This window comes from Centroberyx gerrardi, chromosome 9, assembly GCF_048128805.1.
Source record: "Centroberyx gerrardi isolate f3 chromosome 9, fCenGer3.hap1.cur.20231027, whole genome shotgun sequence".
In the NCBI taxonomy this organism is placed as follows: domain Eukaryota; kingdom Metazoa; phylum Chordata; class Actinopteri; order Beryciformes; family Berycidae; genus Centroberyx; species Centroberyx gerrardi.
In genome coordinates, this window is record NC_136005.1 from 32,043,200 (window position 1) to 32,054,462 (window position 11,263).

The 11,263-nt window shown below is 38.5% G+C and overlaps 1 protein-coding gene across 1 annotated transcript; it reads left to right on the top strand.

Moving 5' to 3' along the window:
• The first annotated feature begins 1,152 nt into the window (after positions 1-1,152).
• On the top strand, positions 1,153-5,521 carry LOC139916400 (cytochrome P450 2K4-like). Its single transcript, XM_071905262.1, has 7 exons — positions 1,153-1,282; positions 1,386-1,546; positions 1,679-1,858; positions 2,634-2,775; positions 3,073-3,257; positions 5,112-5,253; positions 5,334-5,521. Exons 1-7 carry the CDS (start codon positions 1,168-1,170, stop codon positions 5,519-5,521), a joined length of 1,113 nt encoding a protein of 370 aa, XP_071761363.1. The 5' UTR covers positions 1,153-1,167.
• Positions 5,522-11,263: the final 5,742 nt, after the last annotated feature.

Genomic DNA, 11,263 nt, shown 5'->3' on the forward strand with positions numbered 1-11,263 from the left:
ATCTTTGTGATAAGCCATACTCACTTACATCGTAGCTTCCACTTTCCTTAAGCTAAGGAAGCATGCTAAAGTCGAGCAGTGCTCCAAATGGCAGCTAATGTCAGTCTCTGTTGCTGTCGTCGTCAGCCCTCCCATTTGGAGCTATAAGCACCTCCCACTTGGAGTTAGCACCCTCCTATTTGGAGGTACTCCGGGCTGCAGCTATACCCTACTCAACAAAAGGGATTCTAAACCTTGCGTGAGAGGGAATGAAAGTATTGTATCGCGGAGAGTAGGATGAAAACCTTCAGAAGAGTGAACTGAGAAATCTTGCCTGATGGAATGAGAGCACATACTTCGCGCAGTGCTGGTCCAATGGTCACGCGAAGCCAATCATAAAGCTTGCGCAGAGCCAAACGGAATATCAAGCCATGCGCAGAGCCAGTTCAATAAGCACGAGAGAAGCATTATACAGCTGCTTGAGTAATTGGAATAATTTACCTTCTCATTTATGATCTACTACCTCTTTTGGTTTATTTAAAACTGCTTTAGTTTTGCATCTGGAAATTATTTGCTCATGCTTTTAATGTATTGTATACTTTTTCATACCATGGTCCTGCACTTGTTCAATGTTGTTTTGACTTTGATGTTGCCTTTCTGTTCTTTTTTTCTTTTTATATGACTCTTTTTATTTATTGTTTATGCTTACACCACCTGAATTGTTGACTGGACATTGATGTGCAACTCTTGTGTATTGTAGGACCCCCTCAAAAACGAGATGCAACATCTCAAGGGGCCTATCCTACTAAATAAATACATTTCTACTAAATCATTACAATGTGCCTCTGGTCTTAGCAAGAAATATGGATCAGTGTTCACATTCTATTTTGGACCAAAGAAAGTGGTGATCCTGGCAGGATACAAGACAGTCAAGGAGGCTCTGGTCAACCATGCTGAAGAGTTTGGAGAAAGAGAGATAACCCCAATATTGCATGACCTCAGTGAAGGGCATGGTAAGGAAAGAAAAAAAAATTGACTTTCTATGTCAGTCAGTTAAACATTTTCTCAATCTACAGCTTTCAATAAATATTTATAGTATTTACATATAATCAATTTCTCAATTAAAACATTTTGTTGAAATACTTTAATTTAGGCATTATATTTGCCAATGGGGATTCATGGAAAGAGATGACGCGGTTTGCCTTGACTAAGCTGAGAGACTTTGGCATGGGCAAGATGGCAAGTGAGGAGAAAATCATTGAGGAAAGTCACAACCTCATTGAAGTGTTTGAGAAATACAAAGGTAAGCCTCATATTTTAACCAAATTCATAATTGACAAAACTGCACATTTGAAAACAAAACTTCTCTTCTTGTCTTTGTTTTTGTTGTCTTTTTCTCCTTGCAGGTAAAGCTTTTGATACTACCAAATCAGTGAACCATGCAGTCTCCAATGTTATCTGCTCCATAGTCTATGGCAGCAGATTTGAATATGATAACCCAGAGTTCACAGTTATGGTGAATCACGCTAATGAGAAGATTCGAGTTGTGGGCTCTCCCTCAATACAGGTACCACTTCATATTTTTCTGGATTTTAGACTGAAAAATTAAATATAGTACATAAACAGTTGTAATTGTAGCAGAAAACATCATTGATAGTTTCATTTTTCATGTATTTTCATGTATTTTCTTGGTCAACAGGTGTACAACATTTCCCCATGGCTGGGCAAATGGTTTGGTAACAGGAGACGAACCCAGAATATTAATGTTGCCCACAGGAACCAAATGACAAAGTTGATCAGAGGTTTAGAAGAGACTCTTAATCCACAGATGTGCAGAGGCTTTGTGGACTCTTTTCTGGTCCACAAGCAGAGTCTGGAGGTATGGAAACATATCACCTATCAGAATCACACGATTTATTGTTTCAAAATCAAATAATGAATATTATATTTTTTAAAGGCAATGATTGATGGAATACGTTAACACCCCTCCCCCCCACCCCTTATCAACTGCTTAACTCCTTCCAATCAGGTAGTTTTGAAGGATCTGAATGGGTTTTCTGGAAAACCTCCATTCAGCAGGTTCAGAGATTTGTGGTCCTGTGTAGCTGAATGGGTAGACAGATCCCACGTAGGTCATGGTGTTATACAGTGCTTTGAATGAAGGCACTGTTGAGGAAGAAATGGAGAAGTATCTATACTAAGCAACATTCCTATATGGTCACTTAATATGTCATCTTTGACCAATATTTACACCTTAAGTGCCTAAAACTCAAGAATACTACATTAATATTCAACACTATAAAACTCTGTGTAATCATTCAGATTTTGAGTTTGGTTCCCAACCTCCAGATTGAATAAACCTGTCAAACTGCCACTCTCTCATCCTGAGTTTTCTTCCACAGCATCCAACAACATCTTTTTAATTAAAGGCCCCATTGTATTAACTTTTCAAATGTACAGTCTAAAGATAAAAAATATTTGTAGTGTATTTGTAGTGTATGGTCATGTAGTGTATGGTCAATATTTATTCATACTTTTGGTGCCATGCTTTCTCTACCCATTGAGCTACAAAGGACCTCAAATCTCTCAGCAGGATTTGCATTTTGCATCAGATTTTAGATTTAATAACTGTACTGATACATTTTTATGTGCAGGAATCTGGGAATATGAACACTCACTACCACAAAACAAACCTTTTGACAACAGTTAGCAATGTATTCAGTGCTGGTACTGATTCGACAGGAGCTACACTGAGATGGGGACTTCTGCTTATGGCCAAGTATCCAAACGTACAGGGTATGGAGCTGCAGACATACAGTACACAGCTTATGTACCTGAACACATAATCTCAGGTGTATCTTTTGCCTAGATACACATCTAGGTTTAAGACGTAGAGATAATGAAAAAGCATAAACACTGGTAAAAATAAAATTTAAGTTTATTGATGCAGTTTTATAGATTGCACTATATCACTTTTGAACTGAAATGCCATCTGAACTAAAAATGAACCAAGTTAGTCAATAGGGGGCAAAGATCACCACAATAAATGTTTTAGCTCACAACTTTGTCAATTTCTCACCTTTCATCTCCCAGACCAGGTCCAGGAGGAGCTGAGCAGGGTGATAGGAAGTCATCAGATTCGGGTCGAGGACAGGAAGAACCTGCCCTACACTGATGCTGTCATCCGTGAGACTCAGAGACTAGCTAACATTTTCCCCATGTCCCTTCCTCACAAAACCAGACAAGATGTCACCTTTCAGGGTTACTTTATTAAGAAGGTCAGATTGAATACAAGGACGCACAGTAACATAGATGCGAAGCAGCCTACACAGTTCAGTAGTATTGCAGAGATGAGGCGAGTGAATGATCCTGGTTCAGTGTTTTGTCCGTAGACATTGCCAAGCCTCCAAACGGCCACTAGGGGTCAGATAGGCTAACCATGAGGTCAGTCAGTGGTTATGTTTACATGCACACCAATAATGCGATTATAATGCGATTAAGGCAATAATGCGAGTAAGGCAGAACCCATGTAAACACCATACTCTGATTATGACAATGCGATTATGCTCATAGTCAAAGTAAGCATAATCGCAGTAAGATATGTGGAATACTCTGATCTTAATTGCATTAATAGGACATGTATACACCTTAGTCGCATTTCTTGAACTGTGACCAATTTGCGCATGTGTCCAGTTCACCATGTGAAGGTAAAAGGTAATTGTAGTCTGTACTGGACTAGATTAGGGGGTTATTCTCACCAATGTCTGTCATCCACAACAGTTTGTAGGCAGAGGTGTGACCAAGTCAACTTTGCTCGAGTCCCAAGTCAGTCTCAAATCTTGAGGCACAAGTCTCAAGTCAAGTCCCAAGTCTAAATGTAGATTACCAAGTCAAATCCAAGTCAAGTCCATGTCATTAATGTCAAGTCTCAAGTCTAAATGTACAACAGCAAGTCAAGTCAGAACAAATCAAGAGTCCAGTATCAATTTAATATCTTAAAGAAAACTAAATATCTAGGCCTTTTCAATGCAATATGGTTTTAATAGGATAAAAACTTTGATTTGATTTCTATAATCAGTTTCAGCTTCAATAAATTCAATCATTCCATACAAATTCAAAAAACAGAATTTAAATTCAGTCGTCTGCTGGAACAAATCTCATCACTTTCAATCTAAGTCATTTACACAAACACAAGATCTCAAGTCAAGACTTTAGAAACCTTTTCAAGTCATCAAAGTACAAGTCAAAGTCAAGTCCCAAGTCACCAGAACCCAAGTCAAGTCAAGTCAAGTCTCAAGTCTTCTCTTCATGTATCAAGTCAAGTCTAAAGTCCAATGTGACTCGAGTCCCCACCTCTGCTTGTAGGACATATTTTGGTTGATGAACTCGCTATATCCATCCAAAGGCAGCAGGACAGTTATGTGCGTTCCATCTGCAGCCTCTTACGTGGTGCGCATTTTCAAAGCACTGCGCAATTAAGCTCATCGCAACCAATGTAGGTACCTTGATTAAATATTGCACAACCAACATCAGGCTCTTGCAAAATAGGTACACAAACGTATGTGTTTTTGTGCACACCAAGCTGGTAGGCTATTCCACAGCTTCCAAGTTTCTATAGTGCAAATCATCAGGAATACAAGAGATGGACGGTGACACCCTGGGGGAGCAACAACTGCCCTACTCCTGTTTCCACCATTCTCTCTGGATAATCGAAATAAGTACTTCAGTCATGTAAACGGGATTATTCCGGGGAGTCGTTTATGCAATCATGTAAACGGCTTAATCAGACTATTCCCTTAATCGCAGTATTGGCAATAGTCGCATTATTGTGCGCATGTAAACGTAGCCACGGAGTGATTTACTTTACAGGTCCATGAGTTGCTTCACATCTAAAGACAGCCATCTTCATGTTTAAGAAAAATGTATAACAAGGAGGGGAGGGGATTCATGTGCTTGAGGAAGGTGGAGTGGCCTTGATTTGTTGTTGTTAAGACATGGCTGAACGATACAGGTCAGCTTTGGACCAGAAATTACACATAAACCCTTTAAAACATATTTTGAAATGATATTGCAGAATACTACTTCCCCCCATATAGAAGACTTTTTTGACTTACATTCTTCATTGTCTGCAGGGGACCACAGTGTGTCCTCTCTTGACATCTGTCCTGTATGATGAGACTGAATGGGAGAGCCCCCACACCTTTAATCCTGCCCATTTCCTGGACAAGGATGGGAAGTTTGTCAAGAAAGATGCCTTCATGCCTTTTTCTGCAGGTTAGCTAGCTCAGGTATAATTTCTTGTCAATATCAATTTACTTAAAGATGACCTGAAGCTATTCCTTGTTGTCTCGCAGGTCGCAGGGTTTGTCTCGGAAAGAGTCTGGCCAGGATGGAGCTCTTCCTCTTCTTCACCTCTCTCCTCCAGCGTTTTCGTTTCACTCCTCCACCTGGAGTTACAGAGGATGAACTGGATCTGACACCAGCTGTTGGCTTCAGCCTCCACCCCTCACCCCATAAACTGTGTGCTGTCTGTCGCATATAAGCAGAAGGGTTTTAAATGCTACTTTGGCCAGTGTCGCGCATGCAACCTTTTCTCGCAACTTGGTTACTTGTGACTGAGTTGGTTCTAATTTGAATCTCTTTGCAACTAATCTTCTTGAGATAATGATAATGAAATCCTGTACAGTGACAACACTTGTGAAAATAGACTAATTAGTTCTTGACAGACTGAAAGGATACAACTTGATAGACACACTGGCTTGTCTCATGGCCACAACTGTACTTGTCAAGCAAATATGTATTAATATTTGTGAATCCATGCAACGTGTGCTGCAAAAACTAAACTGCACGAATAGCTGCATATGTAATATTTTGATGTACATTGATAATAACCTTTCACATATGGAAACAGTGCACTGTGAATGTGGGTACTATATGTAGTGTACAGGATATTTTCAAGATAAAGAAAACACCAACAGCACCTAATTTTTTTCACTCTCAAATTTGTTAGAGCTCTTGATAGTGGGACTGGCAATATGTGACAGCTTATCCCGAATTTGACATGTACACAAGAAGTTCCTCATGTTATAATGTTACATCCTTATGTTGCAAAAAGCTAAATAAATTGCATGCAAAGAGGCCAAACTCGATCCTGTTGAAGTTGTTGGAATGATTTTAGGACCTCTCCTTCAAACAGCTGACCTAAGGTAATTAGACCCATGTCTGCCCATTTTTTTTTTTTAAAGCTATTGTCCAGTTTGGCTGGTAGGAATTCTACATTAACTGCTATTTTCATTGCCCTTCATATTTAATTTGGAAGATCCAGTTGTTTGAGTGTAAATTTTATCCACCATTATGCACCATTTTATTAATTTCCACTGAGATGCTTGGTTTATAAATGGTAGTGCCTCTAATGAAATACCTGTGCATGAGTTTTGTTCCATTACAAGCTATATCCTGTGTATATGTATTTTGTTGTCTATACTTCCAGTGTTCTCAGCTGTGCTGGCCAGTAATAATGTTTAAGTTTAGGTAGATTAAGGCCTTCTTTTTGTTTTGACTATAAGAGTTTCTTAAATTTGATTCTGGGTTGTTTTGCCATACAACCCAGAATCAAATTTAAGAAACTCTTAATAGTTTTAGGTTTGGTTTTAGATTTAGGTTACTAGATAAACTACTCTCTAAATTTACAGTATACGTACTGTAAATTTAGAGAGTAGTTTATCTAGTAACCTAAATGTTGCTATGGGGACCTCTATTGGTAGAGATGGGAACAGGAAAAAAAATCTGGGCTGGATATTTATTCTCATGGTTTCTGTTCTCTCCAACAGTGACAGAGGCAGAGATGGGCAGTATTTCTGTTACTTGTATTTGAAATACGTATTTCAATTACTTTCGAGTATTTTGTAATTTGTATTTGACAGGGCTGAAAAAATTCAAATGTAATTTGTAACAAGATACTTTAGAGTGGAGTAATTTTGTATTTTCAAAATACTCAAAATACTTTTTCCATGATTCATAAAACATAAAAAAAAAATCTTAAATCTTCTTAAAATGAAGAACAATACACTTAGACACACACACACAGTGATTTTGTAAGCCCACATTACTCACAGTATTTCCGTAATCAAGTTCATCTCCCCCCCCCCCCCCCCCACCACCACCACCACCACCACCACCACCACCACCACCACCACCACCACCACCCCCCCCCTCAACCAGTGCAGTGGACTGTCCGTCAAGGTAAACATCTGAACTGCAATAACTATATAAAATATATCTTACTTTTTAGAATGTACACATGTTGAACGCCATAGGTAAAGGCCAAAGATAAAAACAATCGGTACATATGGCCCAGTGGCTAAAGAAGTGAGTGAGCCAGCAAGCTAGCTAGCTAGGGATGTGTGTTTGACTGGCAGGAATAATATTCCATCCGCACAGGAGGCGGTTAACACCAGAAATATTTGAAAAGTTAGTTGTTCTTAAAGGCAACTAAATAGGCTACTAATTGAAGTGGTTGGGTCTCAACTGCCATGTCTTTGAATTGGACAGAAAGCAAGTTTCTACATACTGTACAAGACATACTATTTTCAGTATTTTTTTTGTGTTTTTTTTACAGTTTTGCTTAGATACAGTACCTTGTTATACAGAGGACACAGATGTGCTGTGGTTTCTGAGTATTCTCTCTACAGTGTGATTTGTGCGTATCCTTTTTACCCACAGGTTTTATACTGTGCATGTTTGACTGTTAAGTGACAGAAGATTAATTAAAAAATGAAGCAGGCAGTTTGTAAAAAAGATCTGTTGAAGCATTTAATCCAAGTATTCGAACACAGCTTCTTGTTATTTCTAGTGATTTCTTCATTTCAAGTCCAAGAAGAAAGGTTGAACAGTAAAGTGAAATCTGTCTGGCATTTTGGGGATATACTGTGTGAAAATGGTGTGAGTGTTCTCGTGTGCACGCGTGGATATGTGTGCAAGTGTGTTTATGCCTGGGTAAAATATGTACATACACAGTACAGGCATATGCATATACAGTAGCATTCTACTTGCTGTTCTTCCTTCCTGTATGGTTCAAACTCTCACCAGAGCCTTGTGTACATTATAAAAATCTGAATGTTCTGGCATTTTGTACAAATTCTGAATGCACAATATTACAAATGTATTTTCCTGTATTTTGAAAATACAAAATACATGTATTTTATCTTGATACATTTTCTGGCTCCAGTATTTTGTATTTTATTTTGATACATTTATTTGAGGGGTATTTTGTATTTTATAACAAGATACATTTTGATGTATCTTTGCCCATCTCTGGATAGAGGGAGAACCTCCCATCTCAGCAGATCTGCTTTCATTTCATTTATTAAAGTTCCATAATTCATCTTAAAAAATAAGTTAGGATAAATCTTTATTGTCCATTACACTATGTGAAATGGATGAGGTAATAAAGATTCCTAAATATCTAAATCTATCTTTGGCCCAATGAAAATTTATGCTTCCATCAAGCTGTGTCCGCCATTTGCCTGATAACATTCATAGGGTTTAAAGCAGCGCCCACTTATTATTAGCCTACTCATTAACAAGTTACATGTAAACTTTACTGGAAAAAAATATTATCAGGATGTAACCGATGTTTATGTTACACAAAAAATAACCAAGGCATTTGATTAGTTAATTTCGTCATATTCAACATTGTCTGTTAGCTCAGGAATGGAGGAGCTACTGCACAGAGTTTTTGGTTTTTGCAAGTCTGATTTCAGGTAAAAATACCAATTTTTAATAATACGGCAGAGTGTGAGAGTGGTTTTAGCCAAATGAATAACATTGCAACTGACAAGCGGTCTGCACTCATAGTTTCATAATTTCAGTTGATGGCGATGAACATTAATGGTCCCACTGTTTCACTCTTCAGTCCAGCAGAGTATGTGTGACGCAAGGCCATGTCAGTGCAAGAAAGAAAGTGTGTTTATACTCTATCTTTGTACAGTAAAATAGATAGAAGCACACTCTAGTTTTGCAGAGTTAACTGGATGCATGCTCAGTCTAGCATTCTCCTCCTGTATTTTCAAGAAGAAAAGCAGTCTGGGCCTGCAAGCAACATGTAGGCCTATTCTGACATTAACTGACCAATACTGTCACCTAGTGGCAACTATCAGGTTGCCAATGCTAAATAAATCATGTCCATGTGTTATAAGGCCCAAATTACATAACAAATACAACATTTTCTATAATTTCAGATTAACCATAGATTAAACAAATGGTCTACATTGAGATGGTTCTGAACTATTTTTTCCCTTTGATCTTATAGGCAGCTGAAGTGCGAGAGCCTGTAGATGCCAGGGTAGAGAAGCTATAGAAAAGCTTGCATTGGCAGGGGCCAGAAAAGTCAGTGAAGTCAGTTGTTTAGGGGTGTCAATCCACCGCCTCCTACGAGGAGGTGGTACTTTCCCCTGGATAAAGATATCTGGAACATCTTACAAAAGGCTAAGGCAGGCAAAAGGCAGTCCAGTGTAGGCCAGGTTAATCTACAGGTAAACACAACTATGTTGGTTAATGACTTTTGGTAGGATGAAGAAAAATATTGTAGTTTCCAAACATGCTTTTATGTGATAGAAATATAGCCTTGTATCACAAGCAAGTGTTTATAGTACAAATAATTTTCTATTCTTTTTTCAGAGCCTTGTGGACTCCTGGCAGCAAAAGGGCTGTGACATAGACCCTGCCAAGAAGAGGAAGATGGCTCGATGACGAAGCTTCTGCTCTGCTTGCAGACCCCTTGGCAGAAGAGGCTCTTGCTGTTATATGGGCAACAGATGTGTTTACTAGATGCAGCATATCGAACAAGCAGGTGAGTATCTATAGGACTTGTAAGACAGAAATGGTATTTGCTCTATCTCTATAATATACAGAATGTTATGCATCACCTGTAAGAAGAAAGGAATGCTGCTTTGTTTCCTTCTTCATGTTCACCAGTAAGTCATAGTGTAAGGACAGTTAGTTCTATTGAAGTAGGTGATTAGTCTAAACAATGCACCAGTTTGTACTTGTCTCACAGTACAAATAAAAAAAAAAAATTCTTTCATTCTCCTTCATTATTCTTTCACATTAGGTAGAACATACTGTATGTACCACTTTATTTTTTGATTGTGTTTTTAATGCCATTTCATTTGCCCACATCCAGAACAAGATACTGGACACATTAGACCCACTGCAGTTTGCTTACCGCTCAAATGGGTCCACAGAGGATGCTATTTCCACTGCCATCCACACAGCCCTCTCCCATTTGGAAAATAGGGACAGTTATGTAAGAATGCTGTTTGTCGACTATAGGGATGTGTACTCGGCTCCATGCTCTACAGTCTCTTCACTCACCATTGTGTTGCCACCCATGATAACAACATGATCATTAAATTTGACCTACAGGCACTTACAAATGTTTGAAGAATACATGCAATGATTGTGTCAACATTTGTCTAAACAAGACGAATGATGCATACAAACAGAAACGTTTTATTAATTGCAACACCACCTTTGTGGTTTACCGTCTCAAGTGTCCCTGTAATTGTTTTTTATGTAGGACGAACCAAGAAACGTCTTAAGGACAGTCTTAGAACACAAATATGCAATCAAGACACAAAATCTTGATTTTGATAAAGGGGGGGGTAGATTGCACAAACTGTTGCTGAGGGAAACTGTTTGGATTTTCAAGTTTGATGCTTTGACATTTCCTGGTTTAAACGAGGAGATTGATTATACTCCATTCTTGTAAATCTCAGTTTGACATGAATTGAGAAACATGAATTACCACTTATGCACCAAAACAAGAGTTTTTCTTCTTTTTATGCATCTTGTTATTAATGTATTTGTTTGTATGCACAGATGAGATTGTTTAAAATGGCATATTGCTTCCTGTTATTGTACCTATATAAGGAACCATGCCATGTGGGATCTGTTTCATTAACCATGCCCTGATGAAGACTGTGTGTGGTCAAAACAGGTTGCCGTTTTTAAAGCACGCTCTTTATGCCCATGAAATAAAGGCTTAAACTCCCTGCTCTGCGTAAGTATGCCTGAAGACAGCCGATCTGGCGATATCCTTGTTTTTTGTCTATATCATCTGCTTCACGAGATGATACCATACCTTCTGAGCACTCAACCTCTCCACACTATGATCATTAAATTTGCTGACGACACCACGGTCATAGGCATGATTACGGGAGGTGATGAGTCAGCCTACAGGAGAGAGGTGACAGACCTAGTGTCTTATAAAACTTGTTGGTTA

Excerpts from the sequence above, each read along its gene's own strand:
- LOC139916400 (XM_071905262.1), top strand. The coding sequence starts at position 1,168 with ATGACGCGGTTTGCCTTGACTAAGCTGAGAGACTTTGGCATGGGCAAG. Across the intron at positions 1,283-1,385 it reads AGTGTTTGAGAAATACAAAG|GTAAAGCTTTTGATACTACC; the intron begins GTAAGCCTCATA and ends TTCTCCTTGCAG. Across the intron at positions 1,859-2,633 it reads TCCACAAGCAGAGTCTGGAG|GAATCTGGGAATATGAACAC; the intron begins GTATGGAAACAT and ends TTTTATGTGCAG.